The sequence below is a fragment of the Trichoplusia ni genome, chromosome 16 (assembly GCF_003590095.1).
Source record: "Trichoplusia ni isolate ovarian cell line Hi5 chromosome 16, tn1, whole genome shotgun sequence".
Taxonomy (NCBI): Eukaryota; Metazoa; Arthropoda; class Insecta; order Lepidoptera; family Noctuidae; genus Trichoplusia; species Trichoplusia ni.
Window position 1 is genome coordinate 2,596,941 of NC_039493.1, and position 25,627 is coordinate 2,622,567.

Consider the following 25,627-nt stretch of genomic DNA (forward strand, 5'->3'; position numbering starts at 1 on the left):
AGCCTGATTCGTATACATAACTCGATGGTCGAAGCTCAAAATGTATTTCTCCAAACAAAAACCGCAATGTACAACGAATCGGTGAATCTGCATTCATACGAAAAGTAACAAACTCATGTTTCAGTGATATTTAAAAAGTGGTGTCTTTACTTGTTTTGATGTTGTTGATATATGTGAATAAGGAATCAATTCGGGTTGAGTAGGGCAGCCACCACGAAAGTGGGTCGCTCGGTTGCATCCATCGCTACCTCTTCCATTGCGCGACCAGCACGGTCTCAGTGGCCGCAATGTAACGCGTAGCCAGCAATGGAAAGGATAATGGAAATCGTGACTCGGGGCGCGTGTTTTCGTGGTGGAAGCCGCGTTGGTAGGAACATATCAGATAGTCGGAAAACTTAGTACTATAAGTATCTTTGAATCTGACTCTTTCGTCTAAACTATACTGGAGAAAAATATATCGGTTATTTTTAAGTTTAGGTTTCTAACAAAATCTGCGTTTCGAATTCTCAGCAACGTATAACAGTTGAATGTAATAAAAGTATGAAATAAACTCGCAGTGATTCCATTGACGATGAGGTCTTTTATTTATTTGTATCTTAGTACCCCTCCCTTAGAATAAGTTTGCGTAAGGAAGGCAACACTTACATTTTCTCGGCTATCATAAATGATGAAATTTAGCGCAACATTTATTTTTATGATTTGTCAAAAATTTAATAAGTACTACAACTTGAAAGTCAAGTACTTACTAAGTACCTACAATTAAACTACTGTTTTATATTACAAATAACGCATACTAAGAATAAAATATTCTTACTGAATATTAATAGGTACTGAAGAGTAAAAAAATCGGTGTAACTAAAATTCCTACTGAAAAACCTAGGTTTTTAATTTTTAACAAAACACAGGTCTGTAGGCCAAAAATAAATCATCACTATTGCTTCAGAAACAGAAGAGTCCTCCCTTATCTGAGTACCATAAAAACATTTCAATAACCTTTGAGTTTAGCAATATTACTAGTAAGCTAAATGCAGAAACTAAAATTACAACGAAATCAGTTTGGCCTTTTTTTTTGTCCAGCGTGAAACTCTAATGACTTCAACCCACGCCGAGGGCACGGCAAGTCGGACTCCCACCGACTAAAAACACCCCGGGCCCCTTCAACTGCCTGAGCCAGAGCCACGGGATCGCTCGCGCATGCTTCAGCGCGACTCTGACCGGCCTATGTCCTGTTGGACTTCTTCACGAAAAATCATTACAACCATTACACTGATTCGTTTTTGCTGTTTCGGTCCTAAATTGACTTACTACCTCCGTGCGTCTCCCCTATGGAAGTACCCTAATCTGTTAGACCAAATGGACGAAATAATTAAACACACTCTTTGTATGATTTTAAACATATCCATGGATGACCGGGCTTGGTCCCAAGCCACGCTCCCCATTCGGATGGGAGGGCTCGGTATCCGCAAAATTTCAAGTACTAGTTTACCAGCGTACCTATCCTCGGTCCACGGCACTGATAAATTAACCAGGAAAATTCTAGCTCCAATACTGGTTGATTTTGAAGTGCCGTGCTTCTCCGAGGCTGTGGATGCCTGGAGACTCGCCTGCCCATGTGCAAATTTACCTGGTTCTCCATCATCTCAAAAGCTGTGGGACGAGCCGCTTTGCAGAGTAGTTCAGGACCATCTGATTTCTACTTCTGCCACTCCTGCGGAGCGGGCGCGCCTCCTGGCTGTGAGTGAGTGGGAGTCAGGTCTTTGGCTTTACGCACTACCGTCGTCGAATATAGGCACCTTGTTCGACGACACAACTTTCCGTCTCGCTGTTGCCTTAAGACTAGGTGCTTCATCTTGTTCTCCGCATCGCTGCCACTGTGGTGAAGTAGTCAACAGCCTCGGACACCACGGTCTATCATGCAGCCGTAGTGCAGGTCGCATGGCTCGTCACGCGAATATTAATGACATTATCCGTCGAGCTCTTGTTGCCGTCGGCGTACCTGCTGTATTAGAACCTAATGGTTTGGTACGCGATGCTGGCAAGAGACCGGACGGAATGTCTTTGTTCCCTTGGAAGATGGGTAGGCCTTTAGTGTGGGACGCCACTTGTGTCGATACTCTTGCGCCATCTCACCTTCCCGGTTCTTCGAGCTGCGCTGGCTCTGCTGCCGCGGCTGCTGAAAACCTCAAACGGCGCAAATATGGTAATCTAGTTGGTAGTTACTTCTTTGAGCCGTTTGGGGTTGAAACTTTTGGGCCGTGGGGGCCGAGTGCCAAAACGCTTTTTAAAGACCTAGCAAAGCGTCTCGTTGACACTTCTCGTGACCCAAAGGCTGGCTTTTACCTCGCTCAGAGGATTAGCATTGCCATTCAACGTGGCAATGCTGCCAGCCTTTTGGGCACACTCCCAGCCGGCAGCGACGCCGATAAATTTTTTGATGCTTTAATTTAACTTAATATTTTTTTTGTTTTTTAACTTATTCAAATAGTTGAAATATTTACGTAATTTTAACGACAAACGTAGGGTAAGTTGGAAGTAATTACTGGCAACGTTATTTATGACTGCTAGGGGAAACCCTGATGCATTGTTTGGATACACGCATCACTTTCATTACTATGTCATCAACTTTATATCTATACATGTATGAAAATATAATAAAAAGTTGACAGAAAGGTATTGTATGTATTAGTGTACATATTTTGCACAATAACTGATCATTGTTCAAGCTACGTAGCATTTTTAATTATACTAGACCAGTATTTTATTTACACTGTGGAACTGTGTGGTATGTGTGAACTGTGGTGTATCCGAACCAAAAATTTTACTGTCAATCTTGACAATGTACTTCATGACAGCAGATGTCAAGAGATCATTGCTGCGGTTTTCAGTTTCGCACGTGTGTTTTTGTGTATTATTTGTTGAATAAAAGAGTATAAATGTTAATAAAATGGACGCATACGACATATTTAAGAAATTAACTAAAGGTTTAACTTTTAAACACCGTGTTTTAGGTGTTAATAACAATGTAAGTATCAAACATAACCTGTAGTTTACCATAATTTATTGTATTATACCATGCATATGAGATTAAATTACATGTATATTTAATAATATGGTTAAAACCTTACCTATTAATGCTAGGCCAACACTCATCTATGTTATAAAGCGACCACGTTGGAACAAAAATATTGTCCAAGGAGGTCGAAACTATTTGAGTGTTACATTTATAAATGATTTCTGTTTAAAGAATTGAAATAAAAAATATACTGCAAAAAAATTTATCAAATGTTTAGCAGGCTTAAAACCAGTTGCTTCTGTTAGTTGGAAACTGAACTATAATAAAATTAATATTCAATTTTCTATTGTCTACAATACGAAAGAGGCTATACCAAAACAAAATACAATATTTATATTTCAGAACACATTACTTAAACCAGTCAAAAAAGAAGAAATAGAAATTAAACAAGAACAGATAAGCGACAATGAAGAAGACTCTCAGAGCTTATCGGAACATACAGCTTCAGAGTCTGAGGGTCAGTCAGATCAAGAGGACAATGACTTGCAGCTGATAGATGGAGTGAAAGTGGGAAAGAAGAAGAAGAAAGAGAAGAAGGAAAAGTCTGAGGATTTGAAGAAAAAACTTTTATTGGAGGAGGTAACGGACATTTTTTTTTTTCAGCCATTACTTTCCCACTGCAGGGCAAAGGGTCAGTGGGTCATCTTAGGGAAGGCCTCCCTGAGGTTCTTCCACTCTGTCCGGTCTATTGCTTTTGCCATCCACTGTTTGTGGTACGCATCCAGTTCGTCGCGCCATCTCATTCGAGGCCGTCCTCGTCGCCGTTTTGTGTTTGATGGGACTCAGAGGGTACAGACTTGTGCCCAGGAGTTACGGACATAGAGTTCTTTTTTAAATTAGTTAGTCAGTTGAAATGAACCCAATCCTGTTTGAGTAAAGGTGTAGAAAATATTGCCTTTTTTGTTATTAGAAGACTTTTTTATTTGTCATACATATATTTGTAAAGTATATGTCATCATTATGTGCTTAACATACCAATGAAATATTAACATTAGACTTTGAAAATATGAATAAAACAAAACAGTACTTTGTTTTGGAAAATTACACAAATATATGTCTACTAAGAAACTAAACTATGCCAAGACATTACAGTTAAGTCTAAAAAACACTTTTGTATACATACATAAAACTTTAATTTATTTCATTATATTTTCAGCAAAACCGTTTCCGCAACGAGCATGGTATTAAAACTGTTGGTCGTCATGTACCAGCTGCTTTACAAGACTTCTCCGAGTTGATGAGTCGGTATAATGTGTCCCAAGGCCTAGTAGACACTGTGAGGGAGTGTGGTTATACTGAGCCCACTCCAGTTCAGCGGCAGGCTATACCTTGTATGTTGGAGGTGAGTGCCTATATTTCATTTTAAAAATGTAGTTGTAGTGACAGAACTCATAGTATTAGCAATACATGTGAAATAACAAATTAGTTTTAATTTTGATAGGAACTTGCATTGTATCAACAGCATTGCAAATGTTTAAATATAATTTTAATAATTGTTATTTTGTTTTATTTGCCATTTTATAAAAGTATACATATAAACTATTTAGATTTACACATTTTACACTTAAACTAATTTAAAACAAATACTGCATTAGCATTTTCAATTCATAATGACAAATATATACAAGTTCAGATAATTCTTTTATAATATACAATTTGCCACTGACATATACTATATGCATAAAATTTCTATCTTCAGGACCGTCAGATCCTCGCATGCGCACCTACCGGGTCTGGAAAGACAGCCGCTTTCCTCGTTCCCATCCTACACTCCCTAGGTCCCCCTCAGGGAGGGCCCCGAGCCCTCATCCTCTGCCCTACAAGGGAGCTAGCCCATCAGATATACCGCGAAGCTCTCCGATTGAGTGCATCCACATTACTGCGGTGTAGTGTAGTCAAGAATATTAAAGAATCGAAGGTTAAAGAAAGAGAAGCCACGATCAGGAAGAGTGGTATGTTATTCATTATTGATATGTTTGACTGCACGGGTAGCCGAGTGGTTGAGGTCACCACGCCAAAACCATTGCGCGCGACGTGTCGCGGGTGTGAGCCCTGCGTAAGACAAGGATTTGTGTGACCCACATGGGTGTCTTTGTGCATGTGACATGAATGTTTGTGAAACGAAAAAAACAAAAAAATCTCGTTTCCTTTTCACTATTAGCGAAACAGTAATCACTTATGAATGCCAGTCACAATGCCACACATATCAAAAGTGAATGTAATTCTTACATTTTTTCTATTTGTCTACAGATATAGTGGTCAGTACACCAAATCGTCTCTGCTACTTACTCAACCAAGATACTGTCAACATTTCTCTAGACAAGTAAGTTCATTTTGTTGATCATTGCCTTTACATTCATAGCTTATAAAAAAATGACTTAACTATATTGCGATTGTACTCCACGTTCAATATGTATGTCTATTTCACTTATAATAGGTCACCACACCGAACCAACTATGCGCGACGTGTCGCGGATTCGATCCCCGCGGAGGACAAACATTTGTGTGAACCACTAATGCTTGTTCTGAGTCTGGGTGATTTGTAAGTTTGTCAAACACCCCACGACACAAGGATTAAATTCCTTACAGCGTGAGTCGTTTTTTTTTATTGGAAATGCACCTTGTCCCCAGGGTACGCTGGCTGGTTATCGACGAGGCAGACAAGTTATTCGAGGGTTCAGCCGACCAGCAGTCAGACTTCCGGCAGCAGCTGGAGCAGGTGCTGGCGGCGTGCGGCGGGCGGGCGCGCCGCCTCGCCATGCTCAGCGCCACGCACACGCCCGCCGTCGCCAAGTGGGCCAGGCATCACATGCGGGGCGTCATCAATGTTACTGTTGGACAGAGGTTGGTTACAAAACTAGATGGCACTCTTTATATTAGGCTTTTCTGACCACTGCTAGACAAAGGCCCTAGTTTTTTCCATAGAGTTTACATACTATATATAGAATAGATACAATAGTCTTGCAATTCTAAAAGGCCAAGACTTTTAATACAAAAGTTGTTTTTAATCCGACAAGCAGATTCAGAAATTTATGTATCCATAGAACTTTTAGTTTGGTTTTTTCATATTATTATCTTTTATCTGTTTAACATTAAAGGAACGCAGCAACAAATCTAGTAGATCAAAAGCTGTTATTCTGCGGCAACGAAAACGGCAAACTGGTCGCCTTCAGACAACTCGTGCAGGAGGGATTGAAGCCCCCAGTCTTAGGTATTGTATTGTTTTATCTAACAAAGCTGTGACCTAGTGCTTTATCAAACTAGATGTCAAAAAACATTCTGTCTACTTAAGGTTTATGCTATTTCTGTCGAAAATTGCACCATCACAGACAAACAGATAGATATTTCACATTTATATTTTATTTGTGATTGTCTGACCTACAGTGTTCGTGCAAAGCAAAGACCGCGCGAAACAATTATTCAAAGAATTGATTTACGACGGTATTAACGTGGACGTCATACATGCAGACAGGACACAGATGCAGGTAAGATTAAAATTTTATTTTATTAATTCAACACAAAATAATGCCTTTTTTTTGCCTCCACTATTTTAATTTACTATTATATTTTCCGCTCAGTTTCACTTAGTTTATTTAACCCCAGAGACGAGTATTCATTACATTCACTTGATATTAATCGTGTGCCACTAAAATTGCTTACGTAAATGTTGCCGTTACCATGTGCGACCTGTGCCGCAGTGAATTGGACAAAAATGAACTTGCGGTCATTATCCTCGGTAGCTTTGGAGATAAAGCTACCGACCGATATGCTTCTCCTTAGGCCTCGGATTCAGTTCTGACTGAAGATAAAAATAATCTTTATACCGCCTATTTACAATACCCACATTTATCTCCAGCGAGACAACGTGGTCCGCAGCTTCCGTGTGGGCCGCATCTGGGTACTGATCTGCACGGAGCTGATGGGCCGGGGTATCGACTTCCGCGGCGTCAACCTCGTCATCAACTACGACTTCCCGCCGTCCGCCATCGCTTATATTCATAGGTGGGTCATTTATACCAACTTTGGATTTAGGATTAAGAGTGTTTTTTTCCCATTTTCAACTCACTTGTAGAATAGGTCGTGAGGTTTTTTGGGATCCAGTCAATGCTTCATGTTAAAATTGAATGAATCATAAAATCTCAAAAGACTGCTTAATCGGGTTGGTCGGTTTTGTGCGGGTTCTTATCCATAAGAATGCCATTTTGGAACGGCACAACTAGAGTCTGTTGCCTAAATGAAATACATTTTTAATTTAACACAAAACTCATTAAAGCGTATTCCAATTAAGCAGTCTGCAATCTAACTGAACTTGCATAGATCTGTAACTTGACGAAAGGTATATTATTATTGTGTTTCAGAGTTGGGCGAGCCGGCCGCGCAGGACAAAAAGGTCGCGCGATAACATTCTTTACACAAGATGATATTGGCAACCTAAGGAGGTAATAGTTTAATGTACTTACGGATAAACAAACCCATCGCACGACCAGTTTCGGACCCAAACAGATATCCTAAGCCACAAGCTTGCACGGTGGTGGGCCTAAATTAAAATTTATTCTGTTCGGTATTTATTTAATAATGGCCTTTTTGTGGGACAATCCCGCCACCGGCCTAACATGCCATGCCAAACATGCTCGTTGCCGCTCTTGTAAAAAATAACGCAGACCTAGCACAATCAATCAATATTGGATTGATAACTTTACTGATTTCTCTTTTTACAAACTTACTCTTGACTACTAATCTTAAATTCGATTTACAGCATAGCATCAGTAATTAAGCAGTCCGGGTGCGAAGTCCCTGAGTACATGCTGCAATTAAAGCAGAACCCGAATAAGCGCAAGAAACTCATGAAGAAAGCCCCCAGCAGGGACAAAATATCTACTATATTGGAAAAGAGGCCTGATAAGTAAGTTATTTTTGCTGGCAACCCTGATTTTTTATTTCCTCTTGGTAACACCAAAATCTATAGGGCTCACCTGTATGAAAAGCCAAGGAACTGTGAACTTTTTTTATTTAAAAATCCTGTATTTCCGTACTGAAACATCGTATTTTCTTGTTTTTTTTTTTCAATTAGTATTATTTAATATTAAAACAATGTTATAATTTTAATTACAGAAGAAAATTAGACGCAGCCAACGCAGTAATCGCTGATAAGAGTAAACCTACAGACTCGATAAAGAATAGTAAAAATAATAAACAAAGAAAAATAGTGAATGGAAACACGCAGAACAAGCATAAAAAAGAAGTAACGGAGAAGGGAAACAAAGTTAAGAAGAGAAAAAAGAAGGCTCTAGGAAATAAGAACAAGAAAGCTGGAAACTAGAATATAGATTTGTTTAAGTAAAGATTTTGTTTTATTTGTATGTCATAATGATTCATTTTTCTCCATGGTCACTAAATTGTTCATAAAAATTATATTCTACATTGATACTGACGTATTTTTAAATGAATTACGTTAGTTTATCTTAAATATTTATTATGGCGTGTTAATAATTAGTAATTCTCATATTGTTCTAATAATAAATAACGAAATTATGTTTTGTAGACTTGGAATAAACCTATATACAAAATGTTTGAGGGGTAAAACAAAGACTTTGAGACCGCATCTTAGGAAAGTTGCTGAATAAAACTTCAGTAAATACAATTACGTAACATCTGTAATATTGTTTTTATACAAAATATACAGTCTTCACAGTGTAGTCATTGTACAAAAATATGTTCTTTTTATATTTCGCTTAAATAAATACGATAGTAACTCTGAAATATTGTAACACCTTGTTCAGACAGCAATTTACTAAGAACAGCATTTTTTAATAGAAAGTAGAAGAGAGTGAGAATTTAGATGGAATGTGTTCACTTCCTATTCGCTAGAAAAAATGGCCGATATTATATCAAAATAGGTGTGGAAACCGGTAATCAGTAAGTTTATCAAAACAAATCACATAATCTCAACAAGGTCTTACAAATTCAAATCCAATATAATTTTTCAGCCAATCTACAAATATGGCACTGATTTTCAAAATACAACAAGCCTCGTATATTTAGCAAAAATTGGTCCTTATTAGTAAGATAAGCCTCTAAATGGCCGTTGGATGGCAAGCACATTACACAATAATAAAGACAACAATTTTGGTTGAAGCAACATGGCGTGTCTATTCTAATTATCTAGTCATTGATATACAGCCTTTTTAGATTGATTTTACCGTTTAAGCAAAAGCTTCCAATTTATGCCAGTGGTATTTAAAACAAGCTTTACTCATCTGATTTTAAAGTTCAAATTGAAATAAAATATCCCTTAAGATTGTTAGTAACTTGCCACCTACTTTTTCTGTCGATTATATGATTCCTATAAAGTTACATTTATCTAAACATATATTTGTAATTTTAAGGCAATCACTTATTTAGTTTTATAGAATACATTATTTAATTTATTATTCCTATTTATACGTATTTACAAGAAAATATTTGAATTCGAAATAATGGTTCATTATTGAGAAGTGTGGGGACAAGACTTAGGTATCAAGTATAACAGACTAGCAAAGGCGATGATCGAGCGTTATAGAGGTCTAAACGTCTGTGTTAATATCTTTCAATCAACAAAACTATTATCTTTGCATGTTAGATAATAACCCGCTCACATCACACAAAAATATGAATCCAGCTTTTAATAATAGCATTAGGAAGTGAAGTATTAGGTTAATGAAAGCAAAGTTAACAAACCATTATTTCAAAAGGAACTCGAGACTGGCGAGATTCTACACAGTGGCAAGGAAGAAAAAATATAAAAGAACTACATACTAGGTATATACCTATTTATAACTTAACGTAAACATTCAGAATGTACATAAAGTAGAGTACAAAATATACAAAGCGACAGCGCTGTTTTACAGAGATCTCCAAAGTAAATTGTTTATTAACAAAAATAATCATAAAGTGTAAAAACTAAATAAATGTACGACTTTTATAAAAATATTTCTGATTACTTAAATATTAATTAACTCATTTTATTTACATGTCTTTGTGGATAGTAGTTAATATTTTCAGTACTTTTTCTATATGGCAACAAAAACATTAACCAAAATCTTTTAAGATTTTTTTTAAATTATCCTATTTTAATATAACCAAAATAAAATATATAACATTTCAAGGCAGTCATAGCATACAAAACACCAACACACCACCAACTACTGCACCGAAAGTTTTTTGGTACTGGCCACGCAAAAGTACCCTCCCCTAAATATAAAAGGCCACAACACTAATTATCCTTGTCACCACACACTTTATGGTGTGAACAGATTTACCATTTAACCTAAGGGTAGTTATGGCAAAATACGGTTGCACAAGCAGCTGCTGTAAAATCTTATGCTGCCTCTCTTTCTCTTAAGGCTGTAGGGCATTAATTTTCCACAGACTATGAGCTAATCAAGACAAAGAACGATGATAACCCATTCATCCTTTTATTTTACTTATTCTGGGCCTTCGCAATTCCAAATAAATTGCCACGTAGTGTCGCTCCATGTGAAATACGATACCTGGTTCAATCAAGACTGGAAGCAGACACCAAGAGAGTTCTCAAAACGTTAGCCGTATGCACACCACGTAATACTTTGGTTCATATGTTCTCTCACTAGCCTCACACTACTCGCACAGCCAATCACACGGCAACCGGGGCATCTTGTTCGCGGGCCAGGGCAAGTAGCCGGCGGTCTTGAACACCCAGTAGTCGTACGACACCTTGCTGATCAGCAGCACCAGTATGAGGACCTCTAACCCTATGATGTAGTAGATGTAGTCAGTCCAGTCGCGAGGCGTGTGACAGACCTTCCACTCAAGAAGGTCCACCACCTTATTGTTGTCATCGCACTCCAGCATCTTGAAGTCGGGTATGTTTTTGAAGTTTTCTAGAAGCCACGGCTGGAATCAGAAAATTAAATTTTTAGGTTTATTACCATATGTTGAGCCTGAAATATTCCAGAGGGTTTCTTCTTGGGGGAGATAAGGTAAGCATTCACGTAAGACACTGATTCCAGATGCCCGATGCCAAAGTAGTTATGAAGAGGCTAGACGGATGGTAATGATTTATGTTACCGATTCTTCTTTCATGGAAATAATAGAGGCTCTTGTTTTTACCTTTAGCATTTTCTCGGTATTACAGTCGCAATGTATGTGGTTGCCGGCTATCGACAGCTCGGGGCCCGTCGTGTCGAAACGATTTGACAGCACGTACGTGTGGATCTGAAATGTATGACATATCTCATTACACTTTTAAGAAGCCTTACATATTATTGTATGAGAGTTGTGTTTTCGATGAGAGATCGATAAATTTGGTCAAGATTGAACGCTCAAGGCAGCTCTCAGTGTCAATATAGCGATGTTATATCAAGAAACAGCTAACCATAGGCAGTCAATACATCTATCTGACAGTGAAAGACTCCAAAGGAAGTTGACACTCACAGTCTTCAGTTTGTTATAAGCTATGGAGAAGAGCATGAAGTTGTCGATGAACTTGGTGCCCTCCAGCTCCAGAATGTTGACGATGTCGTTGTGGTCCACGATCAGCTGGCGCAGGTGCTCGTACGACGCGTCGTCAGCCACCGGCTGGAGAGATGTGATCTGGAAATGGGAGAATTTAAAAAAAACTGACAATAAAGCTGAATAACAAAGTCTTGACCCTGTAACTTGACTGATAATGGAAATTCAAAATATTCAACTCATCTCAAATTTTATGCTTGGCAGTTATTTTTTTGTTGTCAGTCATAGTAATTGAAGGATTTCCAATGAATTTAATACCAAATAAGGTATGGTTGATGTGTCTCCTGATAACAACTCAATCCTGATAACAACTGATTGGTTGACCACGAGGAGACGTACAACGATTCGAAAATCGTCTGGAGGAAGGAGATAGACAATGACTGTAGAAACTAATATGACTTCTACTCACATTGTTGAGCGAGACATTCAGCTTGACAGTGTTCATGGGCAGGTCGGTGGGCATGACGGTGAGGTTCCGCTGCGTGCAGTCCACGGACACGGACACGGACATGTTGGTGACCTCGCCGCCCGGGAACTCCAGCCGCTCCGGGATGCACGTGCAGTTGATGTTCGCCGGCTTTATGTTGCGGCAGCTCGCGTTTAACTGCAAGATTACAAATGGTAGGCTTAAGCGGTTATCAAGATCGGTTTTGAACCTCAGGCAGAGAGAATAAAATGCATTTTTCTCTAAAGGGACCAACGTAATTTTGTATCAAAAAATCTGATCATAATATCATGTAATATAACACACCTCTTTTTAACGTCGCAGTAAAATGTAATCCTATAAAAAACAGCTGCGTTTCTAACTAATTTTGCTCAGTACCCCACAAACCCTCGCTATTTCAAAAGTTGAGGCGTTTAACTTTTTCTTAGTTCCAGTTTCCTTACCTCTTTCTGCACCCTGAGATGATCGATCTGCACGATCCGCACATCTTTGAACCAGTTGAAGCTGATATCGAGCGCGCAGTACGTCGTCTTGTAGTTGATGAAGGTCACCAGAGAACTGTTGTTCGTCTCCATTGCTTTCTGGAAGTGCTTGCACGGCAGGTATTTGTTTCCTGAACATGTCAAAAGAAAGGAATTGATTGAAAATGTTTAATTTGAATAGCAATTGAGTTGAATTACCAGAAAGACATTTCCGCTTCCATTTTTGCAGGATTAAAGAAATGATTGACAAAATTTGTTTCAAAAAAGGGAACTTTTATACATCTCCTACCAAGATTGGCCTAGGCCTTTAAAAAAACGTCAATTAAATTCTTACCGGACAGATCAACAGAAATCTTCCTGTTGCTATGCACGAGGCTGAGAGGGAACTCGGTGAGATTGTTGGCCGAAGCGTCCAGGATGCTCAGGTTGAAGAGATAGGCGTACGGCCGCTGGATGGGCGGCTGCAGCTTGGCGGAGGTCAGGTTGTTGTTTGAGATGTTTAGACAGGCCACCGTGGAATACTTGGGGAAACGACCTGGAAGATAATTTATTGCAATTTCATAAATTTGTCGTTGTTGTCCTTATTTACGAGGAATAAATAAATAATTGAGAAAAGTTTCCACTCAAGTAAAACGATGTTATTCTCAAATGCTTCGCCGTACTTTTTACCCCTCAAAAGTCGTCCAAATGAATAAGTACTTAGGTGGGGTTACGTAGAAACTGATTCTATAATAACATAATCACTTACTGTCTTCCAAAATTGTCTCGTTTATTTCCTCTGGGTGAAGCACAAAAATATAAACATACAAATTAAAATTTCACTCAGTATTATACTTCATTTTAGCTGAAGAAAATTAGACATCCTGAGGCCTGGGAAACTTGGCGGCCCAAACCAAGGGGGAATTACTCTTTCCTTTGAATGTAGAACATGCAAACTACCACATACTTAAACTCATAACCATAAAATTATCTAAATCTAATGCAAAATGTACTCTATTCTCTAAACATTACAGTTTGTTTTCGTATCACTCCTTACCGACAATCTTGTCAATGTTGCCATCGGTGAACGCCATGGAAGACAGTCTCCGGAAAATGGCCTGCGACACGTCCAGCTCGTCGATGCTCGCGTTCAGCACGTGCAGGTACGTCGTGTTCTGTGTTACTGGAAAAATAATCTTGATCAGGTTTGCGCTGATGGCCACTGATGATGCTGAATCATGATCGTAAATATTACATTGGACCTTAAATGTGGACCTTCCCATTCACAAAAACAGGATAAAGAAAATGGAATTATTGAAGAAGATGAAGTTCTATTTGATCTTCGTTATTGCAGATCCTTAACATCATACTCATATTTCTCTCGGACATGTAATTTGCTAATTCTCGTTAAAGGTGAATTTGTAACGTGATATCCACAACTTTTTAAAGGCATTGGCTTCGACCTTGTAGTACTCAAAAATAAATAAAATAATATTTGTAGGTTCATCGGTTCATAGGCTCATTTTTTAAAGAAACCTATGAAGTTTCATGGTTTTCCATGGGAATTACTTTTTGGCAAAAAAATATTAATGAAATTCTTTTGCTCGTCTTCTTTAAGAAAAAAGACAACAAAAACGTAATTAAGTGTGACTGACAAAGTCTACCTACTTATAACTAACTTATCCTAGATAATTAGCGTTATAATACAGCTAGATTCACCCTTGACTCCTAAGTATAGTATTTACATAATTTTGCATACGTAATGACTTAATTACCACTCAATTTGTTGTGAATCAATACATGAGTTGCATGCAAGTCTGTCTGCCGTACTACAAATAAATCAAATTACAAGATCCTTAGCAATCTTATAAAATAAGATGTTTCTCATTTTTGACTAAGGTTATAAGATGTTATTACAGCTGTATTTGTGTCTTTGTGCATGTGAATTGAATGTCTGCGAGACCCACCACGACACAAGGATTAAACACACAAGTATTTAATGTGGGAGTCAAAAGACAGGTGTTGTCGTTTATAAAAACTGGCACCTGCTCTAGATCTCAAGATCAAACATTCAACAAACTCTTGTCATACGCAGTTATCGAACCCGCAACACGTAGGGCTAAGCGTGCTGACCTTAACAACTGCGCTATTCGTATAGCCATTGGAAATCCTTTTTAATTTAACCATAAATACAGACATATTTCTATAGAAAACTGACCAAAGACGATTATGTGTGAACGTATTACCGCGAATGAGATAACTACATAAACTCCAGATAACCTTTAACACTAAGATAAATATATAACTAAACAGTCTTTATATTGAAACATCTAACTACAGCGTTAATTAACCACGTAAATAAATGTTAATTCCATTTAAAACGAGACAATATTTACAAATTTATTTACTTTTAACATTTTGTAGTGTAATAATTATATTTGCCAATGTTTTAATGAACAATAAGTAACTTAGTACACAATATTAGCTTTATTTAAACTAATATTTACTTTATAACGCTATTAATTGGTTGAAGGGTCAACTAATGTACCTATACCTACTATGATATTGATAGAATACCATAGCCAGATTTACAAAACTCAGCCTAACTGCGGTATACTGTTGGACCTAGGCCTCCCCAAGTTGCGTTATAACTACCGATCTTCCGCCGTTTAGCTAACCTAACTGTGTCCTCTCAGTGCAAGCTTGAGGCATATTTTTTAACTTGTAAGACTTTTTGATTAGATTGTGCTGTATGTACCACTGATAATGACTGGCTAGAAGGGGCCAAGGATCGGGTGAAGGGGCGATCTCTCATATCAGAGGCCAAGACATAATTTAGGTTGCTGAGCCAACGAAGTAAGTAAGTATGTACCATGTCAAAATCTACTCGAATCTACTTATAAATATTGTTTGTACGATTATTCTCTAACAGCACTAAGTTCGTAATTTTATCGGTAACTTTTACATCTGCCAATACAAACAGACAATTCTTAAGTTTTATTACTATAACCAGCTAGCCAATACGTTTTTTTTAAACGATAGTGAAACCCAATGGAGTGTTTTTCCATGTATACCCATTAATACTCCGTTAATAGCTCACGGAATAATTATTTTAATTACTTCATTACTTGCTATTGTAATTATCATTGAATGGGATGGTTTTCACTTGTAATATTTAAGAAACATGCATATTTATTTTCATTGAATAGAACCACTTAAAAATGAAACAGAAAAACATTGTAAAAAGTTTAAAAAACTTGCCAATCAATATCTTGAAACTTATTGTCACGCAAATAGGTATTGTTGATAGTACGAAGGATCTTGGGTCCTTAATTTATTAGACAGTATAAGTATAATGTTCGAAGATCACACAAATAATAAAAATATTTGAGTGTGTTTGTTCGTTTGTTGTTTGTCCCTTGACACGCAAACGGCTAGACTGATTTAGATTAATTTTGATATAGAATTAACTGACACCTTGGACACCAAACATCCTAACAAATTACGTCTAGGAGGGCAAAGCGATCAGCAGCTAGCATAGAATATATTTACTAATCGAAATCAGTTATGTATCTCATCTTAAATAAAACAAGCATTTTTATTTTTCTCAAAAATCTTAGTAATTATGTTATGTCTTACTGGATGAAGCCAGTGCCTCCTTGAGCCTGGCGCTGTCCAGGTCGCAGCAGAACACGGCCATGCTGCCGACCTTCGTGCAGTTGGGTTCCGCGGGGCACTTGGAGCGCGGCAAGTGGAAACACTTGCCCATGTTCAGCTCCACCTTCTCCTCAACTGGGGTTTCCGTTGATGCTGGTGGTTGCTGGAACAGATCAGGGTTATGAAACAAAAATTTACGAAGAAAATTTTGAACGTTTGGATGAGGGGGTAAGAAATTCTCAATGGTCTCATGGACCGCTACATATTAGTTCTCGTCTGAGATGGAATTTTTTTACGTACAACTACTTACCTGCTACATGACATTTTGTACTTTTATTAAGACTGAGACAGTCAGACAGACACTCAAACATTATAATATGAAACATCACCCCAAACAAGTTCACTTGCTGACTGTATGATATGACCGCAATTGTTTAAATTGTACTCATGAACTTGAAATAGTAGTTACCTCTCTGGCCTGCGCCTGCGCCTGTTGCTCGAAGTCGTCCACCCTCATCTCTATGTGCGGCACGTGCAGCAGTAAGTACACCGTCAGGACCCATGCTGTTATCTGCAACACACACGTACGTATATTAATGTAAAATAATTAAAAGCGTGGTAACATAATATATATACAAGAATGTTAAGCTGTTAGAATGTATTTTTTTTCAAAATTTCACTATTTACATAGTGAATAGGATCACACGGTAATCCACTTTTTAAATAGCCCTAAGAAGTTTTATTTAAAGCAATTATCTAATATTTAATTAGATAATTGCTTTACCACGTAGATAACTTATTTATAAGTAACTTAAAAAATGCCTATTAACTCCGCTTAACATCATAAGAAAAGAAAAAATGACTACCTTCATTATTACATTTATTTATATAACTGAAGTATTTCTTTAAGGTGCCTTATGGAAAATCAAAGTGTGAAATATGAACCATAAAATGTGTACTTCGTGCAGAACGTAGTTTTCCATGATAAGAATTCTAATAACTCCTATGAAATAATGTGACAACAGCAGGCTAATTATTTAAATAACTATTCGTTCTGTGGCATTAAAATAATTATACATAAATGTGTGTAACCTGTATTAATAGGTAAGGATGTGGTTAACATCTGCTTATGTAACTATTTTCTGTGAATCAGATTCTGTATTTTATTAATGGAACAGAAAAAATACTGGAAATTTTAAGGTATCAAGTTAAGCACTTATTTTATTTTCCCAATTTTGTCTTACAGGAGAAGACTTCAAGAACAAGACACAACCGTATTGTCACCAGATATCAGTAATGCAAATCAGCAAGACAGACAAATATGTATCAATTATATATTACTAGCTTTTCGCCCGCGGCTTCGCCCGCGTCGAGGTCGGAAATCTTCTAAAACCCTAGATAAAAACTATATTATGTTCTTTCTGAATGTCAACTCTATCTCTGTACCAAATTTCATTAAAATCAGTTCAGTGGTTTAGACGTGAAAACGTAACAGACAGACAGACACAGTTACTTTTGCATTTATAATATTAGTAGGGATATACTAAGTACTACGTTGTTAAATGTGTTTCAAATCTACTCTAATAGATACGTTTCAGTCATAAGACAATTCGATAACTCAAAAACACTTACAAACAATCTATCTTAACATAAAAAGTAATTCAATAGAAGTCGATACCTTAAACCCATTGAAAATATCTTGGGTAATGTACTTTAATTAACGACTATTGTCCTATAACTTGTTAGACCTATAAATAAATGTCTATTGTTTATAGAAATACGCGCAAGATATTGGCACTAGCGTGTCACGTTGTTTTCAATGGAGTAACTTCTTGTTTTCCTTCATTATTTAAATGCGGTAATAAATAGACGAAGATGTTCATAACAGTCTATTAATAAACTTGTAATTATACACATTATATGAAGGTGGGTTTGCATCTGTTAGTATGTAATTTTGTATAGATTTGTAAACAGACACGTTTGGCTTCGTTAGGCATTGTGAAACGTACCTTTTCGTGCAGAGTGATTGGTTGGGTTGAATGGGATCAATCAATGAAACTATTTACTTTCTTGGGGACCTACAGCCAACTCTTTAAGTAATACAAACAGTCAGTCTGTACAGTCAGACAGGACGCGTGGCAGCCCTCTGGTTTGTATAGGTGATTTGAAAGTTACCGCATAGCTCCAATAGTGTTTTTAAGGGTGATTGCTACTTTGTGTGTAAAAAAAGGAATGTTAACATTCAAACTTGTAAAATGTAACTATTCTAATGACCATGATTTGCAGCAGTATGTAACGGGATTGTCCGAAAAGTTTACTGTTCCGCGGAAGGAAAATGGGTGGGTTCTGGTCAGTAGAAGTAGGACACTCCATTCCGCTACACAAAAAAAAAATGTCCTATAAACAAACACGTGTTAATGGTTGATGATAATTCCGTATTTAAACATGTTCTTATGTACAGCAGTTAAAAAACGTATTTTGATATTCAAGATCTACTAAATATTTGCCTAACGTAGACGCCCTTACATTAATGTACCATATGGCAGAGATTAACTACCTTATGGTTGCCAATCCACCATCATTTGGTAATGTATAACAACATCTGCAAATTTAATAGTTATGACCGGCCATTAAATTATCAGAAGCTATTTCTGTAATCTCTTCCTACACTGCAGTCATACAATGTAACTCATAATTGAAAACTTACAATTTTACAAGAAATATAAAGACTATAAGCACTGTGAATTATTTTTAGCGATTGTCAACTTGCAGTAGAGACACACAAAAGTGCTGTTGTATAGCACAAAAAATAGGATCTGAAGAATCAATTATCAATCAATAGTTCATTTAGGGAGGTGTCGCTACCAGTTTTTCTAAACGATAACTAATAAATTTTCTCAGGACCCTAGTCAATATAATAGATAAGGAAGAACTAAAAACACACAAGCTAATACAAGCCCCAAGACTAAAACAAACGACTTTCCTTACATAAATACTACATAAAAATACAAGAAGAGAATTTAAACACAAGTTCAAGATAATTGGAACATGGCTTCCCATCTGTCATTTTCCAAGTCAATCTCAAAGAAACCTTACATCACTACGTCCCCACAATGATATAAGAACTGTTTTGAAGATAGTTTTGTACAAAAGACGTAGAATTAACCTCCTAGTCAGTAACCAACGGATATAATTGTCATCTCCAGCATTATGAGATCATTACAGCGTCGTCCCGCATGCGCCGGCGCTGCTCCAATTATCCAATAGCCAGCTTCCTCATAAGACCAGCACTGACTTGACTCATGTTTTTTCCAGAGATGGATACATTGGACAAGTTTAGACAAGTTTAGTTTCCATAGTTATTTAATTTAGACTGACTTTTGTTACACTCACAAGATTAGTGTATAGGGCCTTGGGAGTGGTCTTATTGTTAATTTACATGATTAGCTTAATTATGTAGTAGAGTATGAGTAGTTTCAGTCTGAAAAGTGTAATGGAAAAGTAGCAAGATGTTGTACGTCTGTACAACCGGGTGAAAATAAAAAATATCGAGAAAAAGTTGATGATTTTTCCATGGGATGAAATAAAAATTATTTGACTGACGTAATGTTAAATGAAAAAAGAATAAATAAAATCAATTCATCCAGTCCGAAGTTCTAAGATAACAAACATGAAAAATATGGACGAAATGAGAACCTCCTCCTTTTAAAGTTGGTTTCTCAATAATAGCAATTTAGGAATGCTATACATAATTAACATTAATTGATGAAAATTTTGTATGCGAAGTCGAAAGTACATTATTCTTGCTCGTTTCTTTGTTTCAACGTTAACTCAAAAACCTTTTCTAAAGCTCATCAATTGTCTACTTCATTATGGTATTATTTACATTTCTAATCGTTGGAAATGATATAGTGCATCTAAATCAATCAAATGTTATGTCGGCTAATCACGCGACTGAGAGTTCACACCGTTCATACATTTAAGCTAGTGGAATTGTCACGTGTATCGGCTTCATCATAATTCTTGGATAACTCACTGCACGGCATAGGCTTTCCTCCGTTTATGCCCATTCTCTGTCTCTTGACACTCGCATTCATTCTACTGCTTTGAAGGGAAAGCTGTATGCATTGCTACTTAGGTTTTGCAGTCAAGTTTTGCCCAGCATTCTGTTACCGATCTACCCTACCTAAAATCATTATCCCTCACTGCGGGTTGGTGATTTCAGATTCGAATATTTGGAATGCAGGTTTCCTCGCGATTTTTTCCTCCACCGTTTTATCAGAAGTGTCTTAGAATAATCAAGAAAGAACAAATAACTTAAAAGAACATTACATTGGTACTTTGCCTGCGTTGGGTGCGACCTTATGCGTATAAATGCATGCACAGAACTGCAAGACCATCTGATTCTATGATCATTTCTATGAGCATTATTTATTGACATTTACGATTGTAGAAATGTTCAAATCTACAGTTATCTACTAGACTATTGTACAGTAGCCTCGGTTAGAGTATTTAGTAACCTCTCAAGTGTCTGTCAACCTGAACGCTCCTCACATCATCATAATCCGTTGGGATCAACTTGAGACGTGAAGCTTGTGCTTGTCAGTCTATATCTTATCTTCAGGTGACTTAGATATAAATAAACATTGAAAATATTACGTCACAGCCTTTATTATGACTACAAGTGCTCTGTTAAGACGCTGTATGAATGAGAAACTTTAAGTCATAGGTAATTCTGTATTTACGTATAAACACAGAGTAAGACTTAAGACGTAAGACGCGCGAGAAATGAGATTTTTCTTTTGTTACTTTAAAAAAATAGTTTCCGCACTAAGAAATTTAATCCTTTGGTAGCAGGGGGTTTCAAAATCATATAAATCACGTGCACAAAGACACCCAGACTCAGAAGAAACATTCGTGGATCACAAAAATGCCCCACGCGGGGATGGAGCCCGCGACTTGACGCGCATTGAGTTTGGTGAGGTGACTTAAACCACTCGGCTAGAGGATACACCACATCTTAAAGTAATATTGGGGAAGAGGAATATGAGCGAAACCAAATGCAAAAGCAAGTGAGATAATATTTATTCGAGTATCACTTGAGTATATACTCATTGTCCTCTATAAATAAGATAGTTGAGCTATTTATAGCTCTTATCAAGCAGAAGTAAAGAAGTTCATTATATAAAGATTTAGATCTGACACGTTTTCTGGTGCGGAATTATTACGTACAATTAAGTAATTTATTTTCTCGTTTTATCTAGCGTTTTATCATAATATCATTGACGTCGAATGTGGATTTTAATTCTTACTTTACTTATTACGTTCGTATCTATTGCCCGCGGGCCTGCCCGCAACAGATCCAAAATGATTTTTTTCAACAGTTTCTTCTCTCACGGCAAAAGCACTTAGGAAGCGGTGATGGGTGGGCGAAACTGGGTGCTGTCCAATGTAACCTGACCTTCAAAAAGTGCTACTTAGTAGCCTAATTTGAATAAATGAATTTTGATTTTGATTTTGATCCTAGGGAACATAAACACAATCCTATGTATTAATCCTGGTTGTAAACTATCTGGGTACACAATTTAGTCTAAATCCATTCAGTTTTATACAACATATATATACATACATATACAGTATACATACAACTTTTGCGTTTATAATATTAGTAGAACTAGTAGGATGTTAATTCCAAAAATCCTCGGGAACGGAACGCCGTTGTTTTTTAAATTAAACCTGAACTGTTTCCCATGTTTGATAAGTGCGAGGCTATGCCTAGCACTAAATTCAATATAAAAGAAACAACGTGACAGTAAGATATCAAAATAAAATATGAAACTTTTTAAAACAATATTTTTTTGTGAATGTATTAATAATTTGACATTATCTTATAATATACGAAATATTAGTCAGTAAACCACTTAAAAGTTTAATACGGAAGTCGAAACAGTAGGTCAAAGATAAGGTAAACCAGTGAAAATAAATAACTATAGGAAATGACGTCAATGTGAAGTTAATTTTACCAGAAATAATTTAATCGATTCGATGAGGTTAAAGTGTACGTTCTGAGGCCAAGAGTTTGATTGGACACGAATATGAAAAACAATAAAAACGTATTTACTTTACATTAACAGCGGCAGAGTTTTGCTTATCGTAATGCTCTAAGTAAGTTCACATAGATTGGACTAATTTTGTAATAGTCTGATAATTTACTGGAATTAAAAGGCCTAATATAACTACCTTTTAAAAAAATTAGGGACCACATTAAACTTCAGAACCCATTACATTAAAACCAGGCTGATAATACAGAAAAAAATAATCAAAAGGACTATGTGTAAGAAACTTGCAAATATTTTCCTTCTGGTTTAGCAATTATTGATATACTAATTTAAGTAAAGCGATAAATTACTTAAATATCATACAGATATGAGAATTATCTCATCCCTGTCGGTAAAAATTACCATACAAATGTCATACATAATATTATAGTAACAAATACGGCGAGTAGTAACACCGGCTTCAATATACAGTAGGTATGTAACATGTGCACACAATTATCGACAATCTTGTACTGCCATAGACTTCACAATGTCATAGATGTGAACAATGAACTTACCGACAGAAACTGCATGTTGTATTTAGCCATTTAGGGTACTGCAAGAGTTACCGTAATGTTTCTTAAATATTTATTCACTTGTTAAGCTAGCGAGTCTTTAGTCAGATAATATAAGCAAAGACCAGCAAAAAAATATTTCGACACTAAAAAAATCCGGGTCCAAAAAAACATTAAGAATTTTGTACGACTACAAACACTCAACAGTTTCATAGAAACCCTGCTTTTCTTGTAGCAACAGGAAAGAGAATGCGTCCAGCCTAGCTTTCAGACTGAAACCCCCAAGCCAACTAAAGGTAACCTGTATGTAAACACATTATTGACCAGGTGTCGCGTCTATACGTTTTATGGTCTTTACCGAAGGCATGCACCTCAGTTCTTTACCACGCCTTGCTTATAAATAGACCACGTTTATGCAAGCATCGGTTTTTATGGCACATTCATTGTGTATACATATATATATACCTGCATGTTTTGTATGTTTTGATGGCCAGGTATGTCATCCACTATATTTTCATCAAAAAATCTAGTTAGTAGTTTTGATTTTTGATATGGATTTCCGGAATAGCATATCAAAGACTCATAGAGTGAGTATTCAGAAAATGAATAGGTACAACTTATATAATTTTACGATCAGAAGAAAAATAGTGAACTTTCAATGAATAATTCAATTAATTTAATTTAAATAATTCTATAATTTCTACTAGTACAAGTTCAATAGTTATGAGTAGTTTCGTTACGGTCAAGATTAAAATATAAAAAAAAACGCAGGTTGTTTCCCAAGTCGTGCACACACGTTATCGATTCAACATAACACGAAGAGACACTAATAAAAACTTTACTATTGTTAGTAAGAGTTGAAGTAAGTTTGAATAATCCTTAAAAATGCTAAAGGATGTCGACACAGCTACTAGCTACGTCTGTAAGATTGCATGACATGTTTCACATTGAAATGTCAATGTGGGCGAAATCACGACTAAGTCGTCCAATCTATATTGACATGAAAAGCAAGTTTATAGAGTAAAGTTACCATAGAAGTCGAGCTAGTAGGTACTTTGAGTTCTAAAAATAATTTTGTAATCACGAAATGTGGTACAAGAAGCTGTTAAAGTGAGATGCTGTACTTTACAAATCCATAATTCTTCTTTAGGTAAGTTAGGTAGGTATTACATTAAACTATTAAAGTATTTATTAAAACCTTTCGAAAATACCCTAATCCCGCACCCATATGTCATTCTATCCATCACACAACCATAAATAAGCCTTGGGAGGAATCCCAGATTGTTTAACTATAACTACAAGCTACAACTCATGCATTATAATGTATGGCATTGTTTGTATGGAGATGTATTGAACAGACGCAGTTAGTCCCTGGGAGAAGACAGGTGGTTACAAATTACAGATAATGTATGAACATTGAATTTACATGGTCGTAAAGAAGCATAGGTATTGATTAACTATTGATGGAATTATTTACTTGTGTTCATTTGTGTCATGGTGGACTTACGGACTTGTTGCACGAGGTGCAAGTTTGATTCAAACTTCAAATATTTATTGCAATCATGAGTAGATACAGATGTTATAAAACTTAAAGGTACATACATGATACCTTGTTAGGGCGCAGCAATACAATTACATTATTCAGCAATACTGTAATTGTATTAGTGCAGGCAGAGAACCAATGTAAGTTTTTTATATTTATATTTACTTTCATAATTAGGCGACCATACCAGGTAAAGGAATCTAATGATTTAAATGAATTTGGTCCCTGTTTTGGCGGTAATCGCAAATCGCTTGGAAAGGAAGATCTAGGTACCGAGGATCGGTGACTTCCATAGCAAATATATTCTGACGAGTTTAAAACCAATCACACACACACGTTTCTTTAATGAAAATGTTGTTATAGATAACTTCCACAATAGAAATATACTTCATCTGTGAATATTTCAACCGCCTAGCTAATACGGTTGATGAGGTACAGCCTAAAACGATAAACAGACGGCGGAGTCTTTGTAATAAGGTATCATTTTAAGCCTTAGGCACGAAACCGAAAAACTTAAATGTGCAAGTGCTCACAAAATAATTTTTGCTTAATATTTTACTATACACTTAGGAGCTCATGGCTAAGCTATAACCGCATAAGTGATTCGATCACAGGTTAAGCTATGCTTGACGCGGTTGGTCCGTAGATGGGTGACCATCTATGTCATAACGAGTTCCTCCGTGTTTCGGAAGGCACGTTATTGTGGGTCCCGGCTGTTATTCCTACATCTTTGACAGTCGTTACAGGTAGTCAGAAGCTTGAAAAAGTCTGAGAGCCAGTCTAACCAAGGGGTGTCGTGTTGCCCAGGTAACTGGATTAAGGAGGTCAGATAGGCAGTCGCTCCTTGTAAAAACTGTGGTACTTAGCTGAAACCGGTTGGACTGGTAGCCGACCCCAACATAGTTGGGAAAAGGCTAGGCCAATGATGATTTTACTATACACTTATATTTCTTTACCAATAAAGTATATTTACAAACAGCTAAGATCAGCTACGAAATCAAATCTTCAACATAATACCTATTCCACAGTAAATATAAAAAGATTCCTGACAAACAACCACAAATAAGAGATAGCTGCTATTTCGAGTTCGTTATCTGTACACAAATATTCCAAGGATGTAGTTCGTTTGTTCAGAACAATCTCAGCCGCAGACATCGTACACCTACCTACTGCTCACTGATAAAACTATTTGTTATATGCTGTTTCATTTGTTTGAAACTAATCTATAATTTTAATATGTAATTTTTAATCAATTTGATGTGATGAGCAAATGGTGACCTTATTGCAATTGTTAGGTATCTGCTAG

The 25,627-nt window shown here is 36.7% G+C and overlaps 2 protein-coding genes across 2 annotated transcripts in view; one reads left to right on the forward strand and one right to left on the reverse strand.

Moving 5' to 3' along the window:
- Positions 1-2,844: 2,844 nt before the first annotated feature.
- LOC113501635 (probable ATP-dependent RNA helicase DDX52) lies at positions 2,845-8,415 on the forward strand. Its single transcript, XM_026882807.1, has 12 exons — positions 2,845-3,022; positions 3,416-3,652; positions 4,230-4,415; positions 4,773-5,025; positions 5,324-5,396; positions 5,705-5,917; positions 6,172-6,284; positions 6,458-6,558; positions 6,930-7,075; positions 7,432-7,512; positions 7,830-7,976; positions 8,186-8,415. The coding sequence occupies exons 1-12, from the start codon at positions 2,945-2,947 to the stop codon at positions 8,391-8,393; spliced, it is 1,836 nt and encodes a 611-aa protein (XP_026738608.1). The 5' UTR covers positions 2,845-2,944; the 3' UTR covers positions 8,394-8,415.
- A 2,055-nt stretch (positions 8,416-10,470) lies between these two features.
- LOC113501636 (protein halfway) overlaps positions 10,471-25,627 on the reverse strand; it is a 36,646-nt gene continuing 21,489 nt past the window's right edge. The window contains exons 2-10 of the mRNA XM_026882808.1: positions 16,635-16,736; positions 16,148-16,328; positions 13,566-13,691; positions 12,864-13,064; positions 12,491-12,660; positions 12,012-12,206; positions 11,525-11,683; positions 11,201-11,305; positions 10,471-10,984 (exon numbers count right to left, since the gene is read on the reverse strand). Coding sequence (XP_026738609.1) covers positions 10,709-10,984; positions 11,201-11,305; positions 11,525-11,683; positions 12,012-12,206; positions 12,491-12,660; positions 12,864-13,064; positions 13,566-13,691; positions 16,148-16,328; positions 16,635-16,736 — 1,515 coding nt within the window. The 3' untranslated portion in view covers positions 10,471-10,708. The remainder of the gene's footprint in view (positions 10,985-11,200; positions 11,306-11,524; positions 11,684-12,011; positions 12,207-12,490; positions 12,661-12,863; positions 13,065-13,565; positions 13,692-16,147; positions 16,329-16,634; positions 16,737-25,627) is intronic.